The sequence below is a fragment of the Wyeomyia smithii genome, chromosome 2 (assembly GCF_029784165.1).
Source record: "Wyeomyia smithii strain HCP4-BCI-WySm-NY-G18 chromosome 2, ASM2978416v1, whole genome shotgun sequence".
Taxonomy (NCBI): domain Eukaryota; kingdom Metazoa; phylum Arthropoda; class Insecta; order Diptera; family Culicidae; genus Wyeomyia; species Wyeomyia smithii.
In genome coordinates, this window is record NC_073695.1 from 277,710,372 (window position 1) to 277,735,873 (window position 25,502).

The following is a 25,502-nucleotide window of genomic DNA, read 5'->3' on the forward strand; positions in this document are numbered from 1 at the left end:
AAACTGCTTGAGGATGCTTAAAACCCTTTCTGAACACGATTATTTCACAGATGAGCTTTTGTAATGATTCAAGATTTTTCGCTTCTTTGATCGTGTTGTATAATACGAGTTACGCTGCGATTGAACTTAGTTTACATTAATGTTCTCGTAACTTGTATCCAATAATCTTTTAAATATTCTAATTTTCCGTTACAGTTAACCATAGAAGCTTAATCTGAGACATGCGACAAATAATTACAAAACTGTACCAAGAAGAAGTTTCCTGTAAGACACGACAGCAAAGTTAAATTAAACGTAAACGTAAAAACGTAAAACGTAAAATTATGAAAACCACTGAGTTTTTTTTGCATTTTGTTTGGAAATATACTAGATTGGGATTGAAACGGTAATTTTCAGTGTCAATGCTTTCTCAAATATCTTTTTTACTAAATGATTGGCTCCTCAGGGCTCAAGAGAGACAACCCAATATGCCAGTCCGTAATATCTTGGCCCAGTAGCGGAACATATTACATATGCTGCTTACCTATGGCAATGGAAAACCATCAAACAACAAACCAGTGCTTTTAACCAAAACATTCTAGCTTTAAGTTAGATTTAGTTTTAGCTCGTAGTCGGCAGCGAGGATAGAAAATTTTCTCCTAGTTATTGAGATACTTTAGAAAGTAAGCTACCAGATATAATTGGCGTCGTTAAACATTAATTTGAATTTGTGCCGTGTCAAATAAGTTATAGATGAAGAAAAAAAAAAGATTGGTAACCTTGAAGACAAGTGTTACTTAATTGACTTGAAGTCATTGAAAATAATGTTAGAGATTTCTGAAATATAATAGTACATAGAGTACGGAGTTTGTATTCTGATCGATAGAAGTGTTGAGTCAAGTTTGAAATTTTTATTAGACAAAATCTCATTTCAATGCTTCTGTTGAATGTATGTGGTGGTTCTTAAAAGTACGATTGGTTTCAATTTTTACAAAGTAGAGAATCAATCGAATTGTCTTTGGGAGCAGCTCAGGTTGCGTATTCGGTGATCCATCTCTCTGGGTAATAGTGTTGCCGGATAAAAGCTTAATCAATATTTCGTCATTGCGAATTGCCAACTGCAAGTGACTCGGGATGAAACTCGTTTTATTATTCATTGCAGCGTTCCCCGTCATTTCTGCAATAAGGTACTCTATTACAGCCGCCAGGTACTCCCGCACCAACGCACTTAAGTTCCGTATGTATCATATTAATTAATATTAAAAAACGAACATTTTAAAAATACAATAAATTATTTTGTCATAACTGACACAAAAATGTTTGTTTTTTTTTTTTGTAAATGAAATTGCAGGCGTCAGAAGATGATTGAAGCGTAACAGTGGGCCGAAACGTCACGCAAAATAATAAAGGCTTTGTAATTGTTCACCGAAAAATATCAAATAATATGATACATAAGAAGTAACGGTGGTTATACCAACTAATATGCACTTAAATTCCATTTCGCAACAGAATATTAACTACCGGAAATTGAAGCCCAGCATGAGATGAACGGGACTCTGTCTTTCCCTTGACTTTAACTTCTCCGCCATGATCAGACATTGTAACCGGAGATGTCAGATGTTTTCAAAGAATGTCTGCAACTGCTCGAAAAACGGGAAAAATCTGCAATTTGAAAAATATCTATCTGCGCTTCGAAAAAAATCTGCACACATTTTGAGAAAATCTGCGCAAATATATAGAGACTCTGAAAAAATAAAAAATCAACTGCAGAAATTATGGAAAATCCGCAAATATCTGCAAACCTATAACAATATCTGCACACGGACTCTAAAGTCTGCGTTTTGCAGACAAATCTGCACATTTTGTATTCCTGATTCTAGCTTGCAAATTCGATAGAACAAAATAGTGATGTGACGGTTAACTAAACTGCTACCAGTATGATGGAAAACCCCGTGTCATACCTACGGCGGGGACTAATGGCTCAAGCAGGTGGCGTCGCGTATTTGGTAGAATGAATGAATGTGTGAAGGGGGACTTCTCAGCACACCGTTCGTAGGTATACAGACAAACGTTGTGCGCGAAATATATTGATTTTCGTCAACATGCATATCGCTAAGATGGCACCAAAAACTAGCAACCAAACTCAGACTTCTGTACGTTTGAGGTTGCCATGAGAGCTAACCAAGCGTGCTGGGTACACTCGAGGGAATGCCTTTTCCTATCCCTCGCTGTACATTTGACAGAGTATAACATCGAAGATACTAAAACGTCAGACCTGATACAAAAATGTCAATGTCGGTCGGATTGGTTTCATTATTTTGCTGTTTCGGTTGGGGTTTAGCCCCTGCGCATCTTAAGTAGACACAGTGGATCTGGTTATTATCCAACAAAATGCTGTGATCTAAGTAAAAAAACTCTTTATAAATTTGTTCTAAGCGATCACAAAAAAAGTGTTGCAGTTCTTGAAAATAGAATTGTTTTTTACTGAAGGTGATCATATTTTAACTATCTAGCTAGTTTGAATTATGTGAATATGATGCGTGTGATTGTTCCTTTTTTTCTTTACATATCAAAGAAATAATTAACAGCGCTAATTATATCTGATGACTTAAAAACTAAAAGCAAATTTTTTATCCTCGCTGCCGACTACGAGCTTAAATTAAATCTAACTCAAAACTAACATGGATTTTTCAATCAGTGTTTTGTTGGTAAATGGTCGTCTGATAATCTTCGAATGGCCGAGAATATGCAACATATATGGTTTTTTTTTTTTTTTTTTTTTTTTTTTTTTTTTTTTTTTTTTAGGGGGGATTTGTTAGTAGCTTAAGTATTTATGATAAATATTAGTGAATAATGAGTATGTGTGTCCAATCACAAATGGTGACTTCTCAACACTGTTAGAAATTTGTAATTTTTATTGTTAGGATTTGTTTGCTTTCGCAATTAGGACTTATCATTCGTCGGGATTTAAACCTACTTGTCAGAGAAGGGGAAATAAACTTACAACTAACTTAATTGCTAACTTATTGGCTATAAAGAGAGCTTATCGTAGCAATTGAGGATTGCAACGATTTTTGTCGAAAATTGTTAATAATTTCATTTGACATTCTAATGGTTCAACACCAGTAAGTCTATGTAATTCGAGTGTACCAAACTAAGGAGGACGCTTCAAAATCATTTTCAGAATTTTATTCTGAATCCTTTAGAGCGTTTTCTTCCTTGTTGAACAGCAACTTGACCAGATCGGTACAGCATAAAGCATTGCTGGTCTAAAAATTTGTTTGTTCTTTAAACAAAGTTTAGAATTCCTGTTAATGAGAGGATATAAACGTCTCGTATATTTTATGCACTTGGCTTGTATACTCTCAATGTGCTCTTTGAAAATAAGTTTTTTATCATAAATTAGTCCCAAGTACTTAACCTTGTCGGACCAACTTAAAATAACCCCATTCATCTTGACAACGTGATTATTGTTTGGCTTGAGGAAAGAAGCCCTAGGCTCATGCGGAAAGATTATCATTTGAGTTTTAGAAGCATTGGGAGAGATTTTCCACTTTTGCAAGTAGGAATTTTTTAAAATTTTGATTAGGAAAATTGGAAAATTAAAAGTTTTTAATTTCGCAATCAAACCTTTATGCCAAACACTGTCGAATGCTTTTTCTATGTCTAAAAGAGCAGCTCCAGTGGAATAACATTCAGATTTGTTAGCTCGTATCATATTAGTAACTCGGAGAAATTGATGAGTTGTGGAATGCCCATGGCGAAATCCAAACTGTTCATTTGCAAAAATTGAATTTTCGTTGATGTGTGACATCATTCTGTTGAGAATAATTCTCTCAAACAGTTTACTTATTGAAGAAAGCAAACTGATTGGTCGATAACTTGAAACTTCAGCTGGGTTCTTATCCGGTTTTAAAATTTGAGTAATTTTTGCATTTTTCCATAATTTGGGAAAATATGCAATTTTGAAGCAGCAATTGAAAATTTTCACTAAAAATTCCATTGTGCTCTCAGGGAGATGTTTGATTAGTATATTAAAGATTTCAACGTCACCAGGTGCTTTCATATTTTTGAAATTTTTAATAATTGATTTAATCTCATTTAAGTTAGTTTCAATTATTTCTGCAGGTAAAAAAAATTGGGAAGAAATTAAATCAAATTGACGTGTGACTTCATTTTCAATTGGACTTACAAAATTCAAATTTGAGTTATGAACACTCTCAAAGTGCTGAGCAATTCTTTGAGCCTTTTGATCATTGGATACAAGAAAACGTTCACCATCTTTTAAAACTGGAATAGGCTTCGAAGGTTTCTTAAAAATCTTCGACAGCTTCCAAAAAGGTTTTGAATATGGTTTCAATTTTTCAACTTTAGTCTCAAAATTTTGATTTCTCAAAAGAGTAAATCTATGTTTAATCTCTTTCTGTAAATCTTATAAATAGTTTTAAAAGCAGGGTCACGAGAACGTTGATATTGACGTCTGCGGACATTTTTCAAACGAATTAGGAGTTGAAGATTTTCGTCAATTATTGGTGAATCAAATTTCACTTGAGCCTTCGGAACAGAATAATTCCTGGCATCAACAATTGCCAAAGCGGAATCAATATTCACTTCGTTTTGCAAATCAAGCTCATTATTGAAATTTCTCTCAATATGAGTTTTGTATCTTTCCCAATTAGCCTTGTTATAATTAAAAACAGAGCTCATAGGGTTTAAAACTGATTCATGTGATAAAGAAAAAGTTATTGGAAGATGGTCAGAATCAAAGACAGCATGTGTGATCAAATCACTACATACATGACTTTGATCTGTTAGCACCAAATCAATTGTTGAAGGGTTTCTTACAGAAGAAAAGCATGTAGGACTATTCGGAGACAAAATAGAATAGTATCCTGAAGAACAATCATTGAATGAAATTTTGCCATTGGAATTACTTTGAGAATTATTCCATGAACGATGTTTAGCGTTAAAATCGCCGATTATGAAAAATTTCGAACGATTTCTGGTGAGTTTTTGTAAATCACCTTTAAAATAATGTTTGAGCTCGCGTGTGCATTGAAATGATAAATATGCTGCGGCAATAAATAAAATCCCAAGTTCAGTTTGAACTTCAATTCCCAAAGTTTCAATAACTTTCGTCTCAAGATGGGGAAGAGCACGATGTTTGATTCGGCGATGAATAACAATTGCAACTCCACCGCCGGAACCCTGAATCCTATCATATCTATGAACCACGTAATTGGGATCATATTTTAATTTTATGTTAGGTTTCAAAAATGTTTCAATAATAATTGCAATATGCACATTATTTACTGTTAAAAAATTAAAAGGCTCATTCTCATTGGCCTTCAATGAGCGAGCATTCCAATTTAATATTTTAATTGTTTTATTTAAAATCATTGCTAAATTTTAAATTAGAAACAATTTTAATAGTAAAATTTGTGCCTATTTGAATGGCTTCAAACATTGATTTTGCCTGCAACATGGCGTTCATAAGATCGAACATTGCCTGTTGCAAAAAAGAAAGTTTACCTGCCGTAATAGGCCCCAGGCAGTTGACATTAGAAAAAATATTTTCGGCAGCAATATTAGCTGGAGTAATAGGTGTACAATTATTTTCTAGCGTGTTTTGCTTACCCATATTAACGGTCATTTTCGAACTACCAACACTAGGCGGTAGAATGTTCGAACTACCTGTAACCTGTGCATAAGTCAAACGGGTATGCAAAGGAGTAGGTAAACTATGCGTCACTGGTACGCTTGGAGAATTTTGTTTTGAAGTTGGTTTTAATTGAGAAAATAAATTTTGTTTACCTTGCCTTGCCTTAACAATTGCTAAACGGACTGGGCATTGAAATTTGACATATGGTTGCCGTTACAATTCGCACAGCGAAAATTTTTACTCTCTTTCACAGGGCATGTGTCCTTTTTGTAAGAAGAGTCTCCACAATTAAGACATTTCTGGTCCATGTTACAGAATTTGGAACCATGGCCATAACGTTGGCAAGTACGGCATTGGGTGATATGCTTTTCACCTCCGCCATACTTCCTATAAATTTCCCACTTTACACGCACATTATACAACCTAACCTCATTGCGGTTAAAATGAATTAAATAATTAACAAGGGAGATTCCAGTTCTCTGACTGTTTCCGCCTCGTGATTTTTGTTTCATAAGAATTACTTGGGTAGGGGCTATGCCAAGTAATTCTGTTAAAGTAAGTTTGATCTCATCAACGGTTTGATCGTTGGTGAGACCTTTCAAGACAACCTTGAACGGCTTGGCGTTCTTGGTGTCATATGTAAAAAAATTGTACATCTTGTCAGTTAAATACTGAACAAGACGATCACGACCCTTTACTGAGTCGGCTAATAAGCGGCATTCACCTCTACGGCCAATTTGATAGGTAACTTTAACGTCAGAAACAAACGTTGAAAGTTCCTTTTTGAATATATTAAATTCAGAAGAAATAGTTACTTTCTCCTTTTTTAAAGATTTTATATTTTGTATAGTTTCATTATTGGTAACTTCCATTTCACCAGCTTCTTGCTCAGGCAAAATATCAAAAGGATTGTCACTACAGACACTCGATGTGTCAGAAAGAGATGCCTCTCTTTTCCTCCCCGCAGCGATGCGAGGTTTCTTTTTCCGTCCAGCCATTTCAGGTGATACGAGAAAAGTTAAAACAAATGTTAAATTCAAAAGTAGGTAGTCTTGAGAAAGACTGATGGGAAATAACTTTCAGGTAGTCTTTAAAAGACACACTGACAAAACACAAACTTTGAAGCTATAGGCAGTCAAAGACCAGTCCACAAGCAACCGAAAAAACGTCTGATCTGTAGGACAGTTCAAGACGCACTGGAACATATATGGTATGTTCTGCTTAGCCACGATGTCATGAGCTGGGACAGGAGCTTGTAATCCTCGGGTCCTGGAGGGATTGTGCGGGGTCTAGTTGCTGGTTCTGTGCTTAAGGTTCAAACATGTTTTTGGCGTTTTGTTGGGTGTAGGCGGAGGGGAACGGGACTAGACTGGGGCATGGATAAATTTTAGGAAAACGTAAATAAGGGACAAGTAGGGTAGGTCAACGCTCTGAGCCCAATACGACGGAGATGCGTATCAAATCTATAGTAGTTGGACATTAGCTGAGACATCACGCAAATGAAATCCCGACCTTCACCCAAAAATCATATCCTCTGATCTTGAATAAGCTCGTCGATCAGACATAATATCGCCAATAACAAAATAGCAGTTATTTGACAACCATATAATATAGTTCGAAACATTTATATATTAGTTTTACTACTTTTAATAGGCTGGTCAACATTGGACGACTGCTTGGATTAACAATAATTTTTCTTGGTGGTGCTGTTCTGAAAAGCGTACAACTCGGACTGGCTAGGCCAATGCACGCCGCCAGGTGAACGGCAAATGCCATTTACAGTGTCAAAGTATGGTTATTCCGTAAGTAATTCAAGCTTTCCCATAAGAAAATCTCCGGACTACTCAAAATATACATATTTGTTGTATCGAAATATATAGATGCATGGTTCTCTGCTTCCTCCCCTGTTTTGCCACCAAAAATGACTCTTCTTCTGATTTTACGGATCCATGAATTCGAAACTGTAAATCCGATAGCAGCATATAGGGTACAATAAAAGTTTTCTTCACAACTGTGGTATTTAAGTGAGAAGTTGGTTAATCTCGCTGTTTTCGATGAGAGCCTTTCGGATAACGAACGACAGAAACTCGATCATATTCATATTAGATCAAAGTGAAACGTGGAGATTAGAACTCAGAGACGAGAAAGTGATTTAGACCACTGAAATATTAGTCGATCTCCTACAAAACACAATGAGGACTATATTTCCGGTAAAAATATAAAAGAAACTTTCCAGGTCGGGAATGATCACGCTGAAAGAGTTATTAGGGTGATTCAGAGTAACAACGAAGACTATTTTCAAAACCTGTTTCTGAACATAAATTCTCATAGACAAAATTTTCCTACCTTCAATAAGAGCACAATTGTCAATCAATATGCAACAGGAACAGCCACCGAGTGCAATGAATTTTGTTTTTTTTTTATAAATAAATTAAACCATTAAGTAAAATTGATATAATTTACTAAAAATAATCTCTTTTTTATCCCCTCTCTCTCTCTCTCTCTCTCTCTCTCTCTCTCTCTCTCTCTCTCTCTCTCTCTGAGATCTGGCACCACAGTACTGAACGGCTGCAATGCGTTAAAAATCGTTACGAATATTAGTGATTTTTCCACGATTTTTGGGTCAAAAAATTAATAATTTAAAACAGGCTTATTAAGCCCGGTACGCCGCGTGTGAAATCCGTGAAATTCGTCAGGACAAGCAAACTTGCAAGTGGAAATTTGAATTAAAGATGCTGCTTCTGTCGACATGCCAAAATATGTCTGCTGTTTATCGTTTCCTTGGTGATAGTTCATGTAAAGTGTTCGAGAGAGAGAGCGGGAGCGAGAGCATGTAACCTACAGGTCAAGCATTTCGGTAGTGAAATCGGAAATCAGATAATGTATTCCGACTATTAAGAATCTTTTTCTCCTTTTAACATTCGGAAACCAGAAGCTAAGTATCCCTTTTACAACTGAATGTTGTAATAGCTCATTTAGACTGAAAATTACTACATCCATCTTCAATATGACAACATTCCAATTGGAAAGGAAATCAATTGGAAAATTAAATGCTATTGTTGCGTCTTAAGAGCTCTTTTTTTCTTATGTGTGTAAGGTCTGATGGTGCTGCCGATCTGGCTTTAGAGTGGAATACCTACTCGTGTTTGTCTGATGAAAAATGTAATTCCGCCGAGCGAAGAAACTGTTGACAGTTGTTGACGCCTTTGAAGTGTGTTGTGGTTGTTTTGGTGAGTGTTAGGTTGACATACGTGATGAATGTCGAAACAGGCATGCCAAATACCTGAGTTTGTGTTTACTTTTTTTTATGTATTGGGATGCAAAATTTTCGCTGCTGGTGCCAGCAAGTGCCGCCTACTGTGCAGAGCATATCTTTCAGAGTCCACGGACAGATTTCTGATGATCTGATATGTTTTTGTTTTATAACTTCTCTAGCTTTTGAAAAATAGATAAAAATTAAATATTGACCATAATAATGTTTAGGCATTTTGTCAATTGATTTGAAATAATACATTGTTACCCGAGCCAATACGCATTTTATATACTTTTTTTTGCTTGAAATGCATGCATTTTGCCAATTTTAAAATTCTAGATGTATATTTTCTTGTGTTGCGTTGACTAAAAAAATGTCAGGTCGAGAGTCGGGTTTTCTTTTGTTTGCGTCTGACCTAGATATAAATTCTGCCGGAAAACAATAGAGGGCTATTCCCACTGCTTCCGTTCCGGGGCCGGGCCGGATCCGGGCCGTGTCCGTGTCCCGTCCGGGACTTTAATGCATTCACACTGCGCCGTGTACGAACCGTGCCTGCGCTGCGCTCTGGCTGAGAAAACACAACACTTTTTTAACACAACACTTTTCCCGAACTATAATTCAACGTTTGACTGTGACGGCAATATGCATGAATGCAATGCAAAGCAAAACCGAAAATATGTTACTACTACATACACGCATCTACCCGAATGCCTTCCGTGCACTCTCCCGGCAACACAAAGTATCGTCGGCAACGATAGTTTTTTTCTCGCACGGCGGCAGCACGACGGCAACTCAGCGCTGCTCCGGTCTGGGCACGTCGCGTCGGTGTGAATGCGTTCGTAAGAACGCATGCAATCAATCTCAAACGAGCCCGGATGACACACGGATCAGCCACGGCCCGGTCCCGGCCCGGTCCCGGATCGGAAGCAGTGGGAATAGCCCTTAAATGTGATTCCATTTAGCTAGTTTCACTGTTTCGATCGAATGAGCAACTATTCGAGTTAGATTAGATTCGAGATAGATGAATGAAAAACTGTGCAAACGTTTGCCAAAACATAATAATCCTCATCGGTTACGCTTTGTATGCATGAGAGTTTTCAAGTTTATAAATTCAGTAGGTATCATATCACAATTATTATTGTAAGAATTGAGGGTATGATGAGGTAGCTCGCGAGATAAACGAATCTTTAGAAAACGATTCACATTCGGATGTTAGGATATTTCGCATATACAGTATTCACAGAAATACTATTCATGAAATGGACATGAGATATCTTTTAATTTAAGGGAATGTCGTAAAATATAGATAGAAACCTGAATACTTCGCGCATCACCTATTACTTGCAAGTTATTTTGGCCCAATAGTTGTTTTGTTCGCGCAATAGGTTTTGTGTTCAATTTTAAGTTTCTCGTAAAAAAAAAAATATAGAAGATAGGTTCGCGAAAAGTATCTTAGTGGACGAGTGCCCATAAATACCGCCAAGACTCTCTCTCTCTCTCTCTCTCTCTCTCTCTCTCTCTCTCTCTCTCTCTCTCTCTCTCTCTCTCTCTCTCTCTCTCTCTCTTTCTTTCTCTCTTTCTCTATCTCTATCTCTTTCTTTCTCTTTCTCTCTCTCTTCCTCTCTCTCTCTCGCTCTATCTCTCTCTTTCTCTCGGGATTTTCAGGACTGCAAGGGTGTAAATTGAAATCGGGGATATCTCAAAAACGGTTACATTGAACGCAAAATGGACACGTGTTTCCTCACGTATCTAGTCATATGATTCGTTTGAAAATTGCTTCCGTTCCAAACTAAACCTTTAGACTCTGCCACCTCAAGACCTTAACGAAATTTAATCAATTTGTTATATGTTGCTAATTGAACCTCAAGGAGGTCATTTTGACTGGGAAAACAGGTTCCACATACATTTTTAAAAATAAGCCCCGCCCTAATGTAACACAGATGAAATCGTCAGTTTCATGCAACGCAACAACTCGGTAAAATCGTTAGCGACTTCTTAGGACCCTGAAAACATTTTTTCTAAATAGTTTTGGGTGGCTTCTACATTAAAATACAAAATTGTTTCCACAATACCTTTTTTTATTAATATTAGAAACGTTTTGTCGAGTGGCAGAAAAATATTAACTTATTTAATTTGATAATTTTAAGGCACTAAAAAGTGCCAATGATGTGTCACTATTGTGATACGCGCAAGTTTGTTTAAATTATCGTCAATGTGAATTACCATTTGCCAAGGAGACGGAATAATTCTAGGTCTCCTATTATTTCTTCACACAAAATTGCCTTTATGACGGTGCTTCCCACACATATGCATAATTCAAATCGTAGCGCTGTGGAAGGTGATCTACAATCACCAATGTGGTCATCTATGGAAGACTGCAAACTATTGTTGCAGCAAAAGCCATGTAAATATATATTACCTGAAATCGTCGCCTTCTGTGCTGTGACTGATCACAGTTCTGCTTGCAGCTGGTCGATCCACTTTCCAGTAAATCATCTTCTTGCAACAGTGATCACATAGACAATGAAGACTGAATTTTTCCATGTTAGTTTTTATACGTGACTACTGAAAGTTATACTTCTGGTGGGCATGTCGTTGTGCACTTGAGCGAGTAAAGTAACAACAAAACAAATCCTTAAAAACATCAAATCGTTTGAATGATTTAGTGTCGGGAAGGCAAGGTAATGATTGCTCGTTTAGTTTGATTTAGACTCCTGCTGAGAGTTTTGCCTGATATTGGACCTTGTTTTCAGCTCTGATTGGTCGAATTATGCGTTTAACACGGTTCTGCATTTTTCGATAGTACAAAGCGTCACACAATCATAATTACCCGTATTTTGGTGAACGTACAGCAAATTTTCCAATCGATTGCTGTAAAACTAAAAAAATCCGTTGAAAAATGAGATTTGATAGTGGACAATTTTCCTGACTCTTCCGATTATTTCAGTTTCTCAATATGCACCCCTATGCTTCGATATGACGTAGTTCTACGTCAAAATTTTTGAAAAGAGAGAATAGTTTATATTGATGATTCTCTTTATCTGCCCAAACCTAACGTATTCGAAAAGTCGTTTTTGGTTGAGGGATAATATTTTATATTCTATCCTCTATGCTCACTGTTTATTATGCAAGAACTGGTGCTTCCTTCCGGATCTCCTACGACGCTCTTATACGGCACGTTATGTAGAACGATAATCGCTCAGTTATTTTGACAAACTGCGAAAATAATTACCAATCTAATCGTTTGTCATTAGATGATTACAGCATGTTCAATAAAGAAAAGACTTCGAACTTTGCTGGTAGCGAGAAGTTAAAAAGAATTTTGCCGTAAAAGTCTTAACAAACGAAAGTGACAATGTTTTCAAATTGTAAGAGCCCAGTTTTGTTAGTGAGTTTACAAAACCCATCTGCTACTGATAAGAACGTCATTTTAATCGGTTGATTATAGTCTAATCTTCCAAAAGGAACTTCGCACATCAGCAAATGAAATAAACAATAACATCGTTAGAGCGCGGTGAAATACAGCCGAAAGGCCATAAACCAGCCAGCAATCAGTAGAGAAGTATGTCTAAAATGAAGCTGCACGCGGTTCAGTAAGTTATATAGTTAGTTAACAATCGTTGTAAAATATTCTATAGCGACTATTTTTTTTTTCAGATTTCTATTGTTATTAGCATTTGCTTTCGCTCAGGCTAAGGAATACGAATGCCAAAATAACGTGAAAATCGATAATTTTTGTCTCATAAGCCAATTTTACGGCGGTTCTGAAACTGCCTGCAAAATGCGCTTTCCTAATCATACCGCAATCAAGCTTCAATTCCCTAGGATTGAGAACTTGTCTGCTCGGATTGCTTATAATATGAGAAAGGTAATAAATTTGGATATATCCAACGGCTATGTACGAAACATTTACATAAAACCTGAGTTAGTGTTCCTGCGGGCTACAAACTGCGAGTTGAAGAAGTTGTACATCGATGATAGAGCGCCGAATCAGCTGGAGGAACTATATCTTTCGAAAAATGAACTATCTCAATTACCGGAAAATCTACGTCATTTAGAAAACCTTTCGATGCTGGATTTGTCGCATAATTACATAGAATTTTTCGACATGGGTGAGCTGCACGATTTAAAGTTTCTGTCCATCGTGGATGTCAGCTACAATCGACTTAAAGTCGTATTTGCTGCAGATACAGTGCAGTTACCGGATTTGGTGTTTTTAAACTTGAAACATAACAGTCTTACCGCGATGCACATTTCCCATTGGGAAACACCGATTTTGAACGAACTGGATGTGTCCTATAACCAACTGTCTCATGTTGCAAAATTTCCACAAAAGTTACCCGGAATGGTGAGCGCCAACTTTGAGCAAAATCCGCTTACCTGCTCCTGGTTGCGAGAAACTACGAAACTGTTAGAAGCTAAAAACGCCACTTTCACCTCTAGCCTGACGACCTGCGTCGAACCGAATAGACTTTACCAATCGAAGGAGACGTTCATACACGAGCTTGAGATGAAGGACCTGTTGAGGGCTAACATTCTTGAAATTGCCAGGAACCTGACGGAGGCCGAGATCGATGTTGATGACAAAATTGATGATATTTTCTGTCGCATTATGGGTGGAGTGTGAAAAAAGTTTTGTATAAATGACTGAATAAACTTATCTTTCTAATGCATAGGATTGATTCACTCTGTCTAATGGTTTATCAATAACACGCGTTCACAAGCACGAGCAAATTGTACCAATTTTACAAAATCAATACTTAATTGCGTAGCTCCCGCGTGTTTATTTCCAAAACCATAATCCAGTTCGGTCCTGCTGTTCGAGTGCTTCGCGAGAATGTGAATATTGCACATTTTGGGTCGAATAACGAAGTTCGCACGGTTCGGAATAATTCCACAAATGCGTGCTCTGCCCCAAGGAGTCTGTTCCAGGCTGGTGAGGGTATAATCCTGTATATAGGTGAAACAGATCGGCATTATTTGACTATTAATTAAACACGTAATAATCCCAGAACCAATATAAAGCTGCTTCCAATCAGTATCCGATAAGCGTAATGCGCGTAACGAGAAATGAAAGTGCACAATAGGCTGTCCCAAAAAAAATCGATGTTGAAAAAGTCAAGGTGCTCAGCCCTACATTGAAAGATAATGTTATTTATAGCATTTTTGTAGAACATTTCGACTTTCTAAAAAATTGTTTTCAGGTTGCCCAAACGTGATTTATGAAAAAATGACTTTTTTCAGCTACAAACCCACTCTTTTGCACTTTTTTCAACTCGGTTCGATTCCTAAACTTTTCCATATATTTTTTTATTTTTATGGGGTTGTTTTTGAATATTTTGCATGGTTTGGTTCAGCATCGCATTCAATTTTTTGACTCACAGAGCTCATTGAACATCACAAAAAAGTGAATTTTTCCCATAATTTTCAGATAAAACCCTTCAAAACACATAAAAAATTTTTTTGATCATGAACTGAGTTTTTTTACTGCAAAGCGGGATACAAGTCGAAAATTTACATGAAAAAAAATCCTTGATATCTTATCGGGGGGCTGAGATATTGGCATGTTTACATGTGATGGAAAACTATGCATTTTGTCAAAAATGCCACTAAAGCTTAATATCTCCATTGCACAGTATATTATTTTGTCGTTCGTGCGTATAATTCCCTAAATAGTGATTCAAATGATGATTATAGCCATGAGGTATGTTCGGAGGAGTTTCAGGATATTCAAAAATACATCTTTTAATGTATAAAGATGGGTGATCAATCCACAGTGAGATAAAAAATTTACTTTTCAATCAAAATAAGATAGACGCACGGTGTCTTCGACAAAGTTTTAGGTTATATTAAAACAAGAAACTTTACCGAAGACGTCATGTTTCTATCTCTTATATATTACGAGCAACATTGAGTTTTCAAATAGAAGGCACTAAAAATCACAATTTCCGTTCTAACTTTTTTCGCAAATTTTTCCGAATTTTTAAACCTTTTACTAAGTTATCTGTCATCTAAAAATGCATTTGTTTTCTGAACATTGTTATTTTTTATCTCCCAAAATAAAACAGTTATTCACCATATTTGTTAAAATGCATAGTTTTCCATCACATATAAAAATGCCAATATCTCAGCTCCCCGATAAGATATCAAGTATCTTTTTGCATGAAAACTTTCGTCTTAAGTTCCGCTTTGCAATGGAAATTTCAGTTCTTGATCACAATTTTTTTTTATTTGTGTTTTGTAGGGTTTTGTCTGAAAATTATTAGAAAAAAATTTTTTTTTGTGATGTTTAATGGGCTCTGGGAGTCATAAAACTGAATGAAATGCTGAACCAAACCATGCAAAATATTCAAAAACAACCCCACAAAAATAAAAAAAAATATATGGAAAAATTTAGGAATCGAATAGAATTGAAAAAAGTGCAAAAGAGTGGGTTAGTAACTGAAAAAAGTTATTTTTTCATAAATCACGTTTGGGCAACCTGAAAACAATTTTTTAGAAAGTCGAAATGTTCTACAAAAATGCTATAAATAACATTATCTTTCAATTTTGGGCTGAGCACCTTGACTTTTCCAACATCGATTTTTTTTGGGACACCCTAGTGCACAATCACCCACCAAACTCCTTCACTGATCGGTGGGAGTTGCATTATGCACTCCGGAATTTTCCCGGATTGACACTGTTTGATCATACTCGAAATCATGAGCGAGACAAAAAAATGAAGTGTATTTCGAAAGCGAGTGTACTGCATTTTAATTCGTTGGCAATAAATCATGCATGAAATATGAAATTTCGTTTTTTTTTTCAAATGAAGCCATAAGTGCCAGCGAAGCCTATAATTAATGACGTTTGGCCAGTTTACCGATTATCTCCGCTAGGCGATTCCCACTATTCGAAACTCTGTTGCCAATTTGTTTCTGAAGGTAGACCAGCTCTCAGTGCTTTGTGGTTAAGCGTAAGATCCACAAACGATACTGATAGCATATTACACAAAAAAAAAACACGTTAACAAATGCAGATCAACTCGCTACAACCTCTATCCGACGCTAGGAAGGATTTATAGCAAGCCCTATTCTGTAATCTGCTCGAACTTGCAAATATTATACTGTGGTACAATCATGTAAAAATATTTGCTGGATTAATTGATTTTATGGAATCTGCATAAAATTAATTGAAAAACCACGCGTTGTTTTATTTCAGATGCGAAGCAAATAGCTGACTGACCATTTCTGTGGAATGGTAATCCGGCGAACAACGGGAATCGAGGTCGGTGAATGTACCATTGTCCGAAGTTTATTGTGTATTCCATAATTTCACATACTGAATGCAGTGTCGTTGCATTTTGTCTCCGATGTAGTGCACTTAATGACATGCAGCTTTGTACGAAGCGTTGATCAGAAATCATTTTGCATACAAACCGGAAAAAACGTTAATTATTGCAAAATTTTGTCGTTTAAATTGTCATATTGAAACAATTTAAAAAATGCCGATAAAAAACTTAAATTCGAAATAAAGTTCATGACACACAGCACAGCAAATCCTGAGAACCGGTCACCGCCCGTACTAAATCGCCTCTCTCGGTGGGACCAATTTTCCCGACAAGCCGATTCCACACAGCCCCGCATTCAGTCAATCTGCCGAGGGCGTAGCAAAATCGGCTTTCCCCAGCTGGAACAGCTGCTCCATCGTTACGCTTTTTATTGATTGAACAGAAGAAGAAAAACCGAGGAAGCCGACAGCGGCAAAAAAGTCCTTCGAAGCAGGAAATCTCGGCTTCCTGTTTCTGGGCTGGTTGTCTTGCTGCTGGTAATGCTGCTGGGAAAGGATTACGGCCGGGTTGAATCTGAAGCACGGACCTATGGGACAGGAAACACGTCGTTGTCCTTGTCATCTGACGGCAAAGTGGGACAGGTCTTCGTCGTCGTTTATACTTGAAAAAACATGGAGACATTGCGCTACTTGGAGAATGACACAGATACTAAAGTTATTCGAGACGAACGAACCGTGCATAATCGAGAGGTTTATGATTTCAATTCGACCTTGCTCTTGCATCTTCAGGTGAGCCACGTGAATGTGGTTGGTCTAAAAGCAGTTGGTGCAAATGAACATTTTATGGATTGTCATATTCTGAGGAAAAGGTCGAATTCCTCTATCGAGTGTCCCGTTTGAATCAATTTTATTTCTTCTGGTGTCGTCAATTTGACTTAGAGGGAAAAAAATATCGAAGGCAGACCGAAGGAAGAATGTCATATTTTGAAGATGAAAAGTGAAAATGCCTTCAAGATCCTTTCGATCCACAGACGCTTTGCTATCGTATTTTATGTTTTTCTTCAAGCAGAGAGGCAAAAACCTGTTTCCTGAAATTGCGACAACGTCATTCTGTTGCTGCTTGGCTTTCTACGGAAGAAAATTGTGCTGTGCATGTGTAGGGTCTGCCTTGAAAAGATTTTCCTCATTTTTTCTCACTAATCGCAAAGGAGAAACAAGATGCCTCCAGCCGGTTTCATCCAAAGCGCATGAATCATGCTCTCTATCGCTTCGGCTTTTCTTCTGTAGTAACGATAAGGGTGATTCCATCATTAAACTAGAAAAGCGGTCGGAACTGCCGGCCGGTCGAGTCGAGACGAAAGTGGTTTTATGCGGCGGTGAAACTTGCCACAGAAAATCCTTTTTCCACTTGAAGCCATAGCCTCGCTGGTTCTTCAAAGGGCAAGCTTCAAGGCAAATCGGTCAGCCTCTAGACAGCTTGAGGCGGAACTTTCGCATCCGTGTTGGGCATATGCGCATGGACATCGGAAGCGCCGCCGCCGGAAGAAGTTGAATAATTGAGAAGCATCATCAAATAAACTTCCAAATAGAATGAGTCATTATAGATAATTTGTTTGCTATTTCACTGGCACGCGGGCGGAGCTCTGTTCTAGGTGGGTTGGGGGTGTAGACATTTTTCTGCTTTTCACACTTCACGCGAAACTCGGTACAAACGCAAATAGAATTGATGATTAAATTTGGCGCATTTTCGATCATTGTTCGTTAATCGAATGAAATGTTGGCTTGCCGCAACGCGAGAGTGAAAGATTGATGTTGCGTTTTCTTGAAAATTTGTGATGCAAATCACCTTGAAATGTTTTCAGACATTTTTTTATAAATTTTTTTGCTGCATACAGTGCTGATAAAAGTCATTTTCCCCAGCAAAATTTTTCGAAAATTACAGCCAATCATTTTCAATTTTCACTTCCAATTATCGCAGCACTCTCTCAGATACACTAGATTTTCGTCCTAGTAACGTGCTGTTATACTCAGATGAAATAGATCGCGCGCATTGTTCACGGTCACGAAATTAAATTTGACGACAAATCCAAACAAATGATCTTCATTCCAAAGCAAAAAAGAAAAACAAACAGTCCACTCAACCAAAATAAATCTCACCGAAACACTTTTTCACTGACACTGACCGATGCCTCGACAATCTTCGTTAACTGATAAACTAATTTTGTTGTCTTGCTTCCATCGCATGAAATATAATGATGTGTTTTGACAGTTCACTTCCATGCAAAAAGCGGAAAGGGAGAACTCTGAAAGGATTGTAAAAAAATAACGTTCATGGATGCTTTTTTTTACTTTCACTCAAGAGTGTCAACAAATATCAACCCTGGCTGCATATCAGAAAAAGATATTTGTTTTTATTTATGATTCAAGAATTTATAGAAGCTTTGAAGTAAATTTTTGACATTTTAAATCACACATTTTTGACATTTTTAAAATTTTCAAATAATTGACATATTTGACAATTTTGATATTTGTAACATTTTTAAAATTTTCGACATTTTTGGCACTTTTGACAACTATGGCACTTTTTTGTTTTACGTCAACGTTGCGTTCGTGGCTTTTCACACGACTTTTTTGTTATTTGTTTCGTCTTTTTCCCAGATTCGCTTAACGCAAAGAGATTTTGTTCCATGTATTATACGAGTGTATGAAAAATCAATCTCATTTCTTATTGGCAACCAGCGGAGAAAGACTCGCAACCATATAACACGTAACATGTAGTGGCTTGGAACGACGAGTGATTTCTTCTCTTCGTGTCATATATAAACAGATAACAGAAGATGCTGCGCACCCTCAGCTACGCAGCAGTTTGTTACGCTGCTACGTGTTGCATATTGCAGCTCTGCGGCTGGGAAACAGCAAAATTCTGATCGGGCAGACATGACTTATGTCACATGAGAATAGACTTGGAAATGCTGTTGTAAGATCGATTTATTCGTCTTTGTTAAGACGTTCCAATTTCAATGAAGTGCAATTAATTTGTTTTATTTTTCGTCTTGCTTGTCCAGCATTTGTATTGAGACGCCTCTCTGTGCGTTGGCTGCGGTAATACATCCGATTGTTTTTTTTCTCACGAAGGATGCGTTCCGTATTAAAGGAACATGCAAAAGAAAAACCGTGTTATTTTGGAAAACAGTGCAAACAAAAAAGAATAAAAGTATCGTTTACTAGGTATCAAATTCTTCATCTCACTGAGCCATTTAAGTATTTTCTATTTTATCTTTTCAAAAAAGTGTTTTTGCCTTCCAAATTTTCCACTATATTCTACTTTGATTGTCCCACTGAACTTTTGAAACTTCAAAACTTTTAACACCTTTTGACCTCAACACCGCATATTTTAAAACTTATCAGGAACTTTTGAACAGAAATTCAAATTTTCAAAAACCATTGGCTTACACTTAACTATTTTAAAAGCTGCATCAGAACGTTTGCAAATTGCTGCTGGAAATATTGTACCATGATGAGTAGAACATGGCATAACGGATTGATCAAAAAGTAGGTGCGGGGTGAGGTAGCGTTTTTTTTTTACTTTGGAGGGTTGAAGTCGAAATATCACTATGCAACAGAAAGAAATTTTTGCTTGTTTATTTATGTTTCTTAATTACTCGATTTTCTGTGTTTCGACTTGTGAGGCACTTTCGAAAAGCACAGTTATTGATAGCAAGGCCTGTAGCAATGTCATATTTATAATTTAAATGCATCTAAACGATATATTTAACAATGCGAAAATTTAATCTCCAGTAGCTGTTTATAAACAAACTTTTTCGCAATGAAATCGGATTCCAATATGTCCGATTCTGCTTTTGGCATACCGTTACACCATGTCTCTATACATTATGATTGAGCACCGTGTAGGTAGAACACGGCAAAAGCCTTGTTTTGAAAATATATAATTTAAATGAATTGGATAGCTCAGTAAGATTAACAGGTCGGAAAAATCCTGTGGTACGACACTATACTAACGACTGTTCTCTTTTTTCACTCTAACAGCCTCATCAATAAGATATTCATGAGAGCTCACTTACAGCTAAAGCACACACAAGGCAACGAAACTGTCTTGTGTTACATACGACAGCTCGTTCTTGTGCATGTATTTTGTTCGTTTGGACATGACAGTCTAGTTTTGTTCATTTTGAAGATGTCGTGTTGACTTGGCTTGCGCTGTTGACAGCCTGCTGATTGGCTGCGGCTGTCATTGACTCGCACTTCTCCGTTTCTCCTTTTTCTTAGGCCTTAGGTATGAAAAAATGTGTTTCGCACCATCTCGCTTTCATCATAGAATTGGCCATGCTTTCGTGAATCATAGTCACTTTAAATCCCGCTTGGATTCGTGCCAAATTTCCGAACTTTTCTGAAACGGTGGTCAAAAATAATAATTTTTGAAAAAATGTTTATTTTATCTCACTTGTAGCAAGATTAATTACGGATCAGATAATGTCAAAAGAAAGGTGTAAAAATGCAACCTCGTAAACAAAGAAATGCCTTTTGACCACCTTTTTTCATGTCAGGACCATGCTTGTCATTCTCCTCAGTATGTGAAAGGAGAGGAGAAAAAATTAACCGCGCACTTCCCTTCCAGTATGTGCCTGCGTGTAGCAAATGCTTTCACCACACTGCTTCTTTCTCCACTTCAAAGTGTCTCAACCAGCTAACAGAGAGACAAACACACTTCCAGCTCACCCCACATCTGATAGAAACAAGAGGGGTGAATAATCAACAGAGAAAACGCAGAAATACACAACAGTGTCCACTGGCGAGTGGCGAGTAGTCCGGAAGGTGATAAAAAATCTCCTCGTGTAGTTACACTGCGAAAATGAATTCCACCAGACTAAATTCGACCGGCACGAGCGGCACGGGCAACGCAGTCTATTTTTTTCTCTCAATCTCTTTTCCTCTTCTGCCATGCTCAAGAAACCAACTGTGAAACGCACCGCAGATAGCTCTGCAGTGTAATTATTGTGCGTGATGTCCACACGTGTGAGAAAGTACACCATAGTTCATTGTCTCGCAAGAGAGAGATTTCAGATTTCACCGCAGTGCGTTCAGGTAGCTCAACAGATGAAAATCGTTTGTCGCTCTCTTCTAGCATGAGCCTTGATTTGCTCTTTAGTGTGACGGCAGTTGTTTCCGCAGTGCAATGTTCTCCTGCACTCTAGAGATTTTCTGAGGAGAAAAGACAAGCATGGTCAGGACCACATTGCAGGCCTCTTTTCCTACATGCTCGGTGCGATACTGTTGCCTGTGCCAGCATTTTTCCTTCAAGTCATTAGATTCGATAAAGTTTAACAACAGATCGTTGAATTGTTTGATAAAGGAGGTTGGTACGAACTTCGCGTAAAAAACTTTAGTTACCTTCTAGATATTAAAATAGTCTACAGGGTGCGCCATAACTATTGCAACAAAAAACAGAGGGGCGTTAACCATGTAAGAGATAACTTTTCAAATAAAAACAACTAGAAAAACCTAAATTAATCCACCTAGTGGTAAGACCCAGCCTTTCTCATTCAAACTTTTATTTGTAAAACTAGATTTACATGAACGCTTCAAACCAATGAATGTATATTCACTCTTTTGGCTCTTAAATATTGATGTTGTAATCTATATATATATATAAATGCAATCCGGTCTGTCTGTCTGTCTGATCCATATAGGCTCGAAAATTACCGAACCGATCGGCGTAAAAATTTGTATGTAGGGGTTTTTGGTGCCGATAAAGGTTCCTATGATTGTTTGAGACCCATCCTTCTTCTGGAAGGGAGGGGTGCGATACAAATGAAACATAAATTTCTGTACAACTCAAGAACAAACCGAGCAAATTAAACCGAATTTGGCATGTGGATGTTATAAGAGGTAAAAAATATGTCCATAATAGTGGGACGCTTCTCCCTTTTCTGAAAAGAAGGGGTTTCATACAAATGAAACACAAATTTCTGCACAGCTCGAGAACTAATCAACCAAATGCAACTAAATTTGGCAGGTGAATGTTTTTGGTGGTAGCAAATATATTCTATAATCGACCTCAGGCAACATTTTGGATTGTAAGATGGCAACATCCGGTTTCTGGAAAACAGCCAAAAATGGCCGATTTCCACCCAATATACTAATAGGGGCCATCCACATACCTCGTGGACCGATTTTCAACGATTTTGAACCCCCCTTCCCATCCGTGAACAACTGCTTATATAAATTCTTTTTCTGTTGCATGGACGGTGGAACATTACACATGCCCCCCCCCCCCCCCAAGCTGTCCACATGGTAAGTGAATGGCCCCATATCCGGATCTAGAATGATGCACAGGAGCTAAAATCGACCACAGATACCATTTTGAATTCTGAGATGGCGACTTCCGGTTTTGGGTGTTATTCGATCATTTTCGGCTGTTTCCCAGGAACATGTGCTTCTAGAAGAGGGAGAGGCGACGAACCATTATGGACATATTTGTTACCACTAAAAACATTCAACCAGAACGACGCTCAGAGACCAGAAATTATCTTAAATACCATTTTGAAATCCAAGATGGCGACTTCCGGTTTGTGAAAAACAGCCTAAAATAACCAAATACCATCCAATATGAGTGTCTCTGGAACCAGAATGATGCAATGTGCTAACAATTGACCTCAGGCACCATTTTGAATTGCTAAAGGGTAACTTCTAGGAAACAGTCGAAAATGATCGAATAATAGTCAATATGGATATTTTCGTAATCGAGATGATGCATAAAAACCAAACATTGACCCTGGACACTATTTTTAATTTAAAGACGAGCAGTTTTAGTTTCTGGAACACAACCAAAACAAGAAAATTCCTCCCAATAAGGGTATTTCCGGTGTCAGATTGATGCCAGAGAATCTGCTGAAAATGACCGAGTACCACCCAAAATGAATATATTCAGAATTAAAGCGATGTACAGAAGTCAAAAGTCGATAATGTTGTTATTTCGATAAAACCTATAATTTTAAACGATTTGTTATTTGACTTTGATCAATGTTGTGGCCACATATATCAATCAAAGCAGGTGTAGTTTTAAATAGTCTTTGAATTTCTTTTCTTTCCATAACTTTCGAGCCACATATCACATTGTTATGAAGTTTGTTTTTTGTAAGTTTGAGAGATGACTCGTTACTTTCGTTGTTTTATTAGCAATTTGATACATAACGGTTGCTTAAGTTCGATTATAATCAAATGAAAAGGGAACGTATAGGGCAGCCAACTTTTAAATCCACGTGTTCAATCATAATTCATCAGTTAACCCCTTATTAGCCCGTTCATCTGATTTCGTGATTTTCATATTTCGATACATTCCAGACGAAGTTACAGTCCGATTGCAGCAAAATTCAACTGGATGTTATGAGGCAGCTAGATCTTTTATTTGACACTAATTTTGTGAAAATCGGGTCAGCCATATCTGAGAAAAGTGAGTGAGATTAAACAGTCTTCAGAACACGTTTCTTGTCATAATTTTTGAACCACATATTCAATCTTTATAAAATTCAAAAGTTAAGGGTATTTAAGGTAGCCCGTTCATTTGAAATCAATTTTGTTCAAATCGGTTGTGTAGTTTCTGAGATATTGAAGTATCGTGTTTTTTACATATTGATACATAACCTCTAAACTAGAAATCCGATTACAATAAAATTCAATAGGGTCTTATGGGGCAACTAGACCTTTCATTTGCAACTAATTTCATTGAAATCGGTTCAACCATCTTTGAGAAAATCGAGTGAGATTGGGAGAGCGTTACACACACATACAGAAAATGCTCAGCTTGTCGAACTGAGTCGAGTGATATTCGACATTCGGCCCTTTTGAGCACTTTCACACCTTTAGTTTTTGCAGTGATTGCTATACCTTTCTAGGAGAAAGGCAAAAACGTTCTAAGCCCAACAAACATGAACCTGCATGAAAACCGACTAAATTTTTTGTCGCTGATACAGAGGATATAGCAGCTGGCAATTGGAGCCTACTCAGAAAGCCTGTGACAGTTATTCACACTGTTCCTGGACCGGTGCCGGACCGGGTTTGTTCGCATACTGCAACGGAGGCGGTTAACAAGGTTGTGGATAGTATTGAAATATTAATTATGAGAGCTTTTAGATGACACATGATGAATTTTAGCTCAAGTCAGAAGTAGGCCCCGGATTGGCCCCGGGGGTAACAAACATACACACACGTACACACTAACTTGGGCGTGCGTCGATAACAACATAACCACATGATGGATAATAATAACCAATATGTTGTTGGAGAGATAAAATATAGAACAATTTTGTAATATGCTAGTCATCACTCTAATTTCATTGCTAAGCGGTAAAATTGATAAAACATTTCAATGACAAATTTACGAATAATGAACCCATTCCATGCGAGCATTCCTAGCACAGACGACGTGAATGGACACCAGCCGTTCCCTGTGATATTCTCTGTATCAATATCGAAATAAAAATTGACAGAGCTTCCCCGTCCCAATTGGTCAATTTATTTTTGTTTCAATGAGCTTAGACTAATATGATGTCTCGAACGAAGGTAAAAGTTTTCCAAAAAGTTTGGAACAATGCTCTCTGGACCCCTCCCCGTTTTTGTGAGACGCAAATATGTCTGTGTTTTTTTTATAATTTTTCAAACAGATTGAGCAAACACTGGAAATTTTCATACGTATCAATTGCTCCATGTTGAGAGCAAAAGTGATACATGTGCCATTAAATTTTCCAGGAGACGCGATAAACGAAAACACTGAAATAGTAAATTATTTTCAACAATTTGTTCCAAAAAAACTGCACTAAATCATTGCTGGAAAGGTTTCAAAAGATGGTACATGAAAGCGTAACGAGTTCTGGTTGAGAAACTTACACAAACTTTAATGGAAAAACATGTACCACTTTTGTTCTATGGGAAAAATAATTACAACCAGAAAACGTTAAGAGCAAAAGTGGTACATTTCCAATCTAAGCATGAAGGATGCATTATAGCTCGCTAATCTTGAAACATAGAACATTCATGTCTTAATCAGAGTTGTTTAAGTGATTGAGTACTATAGAATGATGATCTGTTTGTTAAGGAATTCTGTCACTTTGTGGCGCTAGTGTATATGTAACAGAAGACATTCTAAATAATCTAGATCGACTGGGACCAATTAAAAGGAAAATACCCTGGTATGTTTAGAATTGCTATTTGGTCGATAATAACTACCCAATGGACCCAGTTTCAACTTTCGGTAGACTACCGGTTGCCCTCCGGATCCAGAAATACCGTAGAAGAGGAAAACTGAAAATTATTTTGGCTAAA

General features: G+C 37.2%; 1 protein-coding gene across 1 annotated transcript; it reads left to right on the plus strand.

Annotated features, from left to right (window-relative positions):
• The first annotated feature begins 12,405 nt into the window (after positions 1–12,405).
• LOC129722838 (uncharacterized) lies at positions 12,406–13,567 on the plus strand. The gene is made up of 2 exons (XM_055676623.1): positions 12,406–12,487; positions 12,552–13,567. Exons 1-2 carry the CDS (start codon positions 12,459–12,461, stop codon positions 13,519–13,521), a joined length of 999 nt encoding a protein of 332 aa, XP_055532598.1. The 5' UTR covers positions 12,406–12,458; the 3' UTR covers positions 13,522–13,567.
• Positions 13,568–25,502: the final 11,935 nt, after the last annotated feature.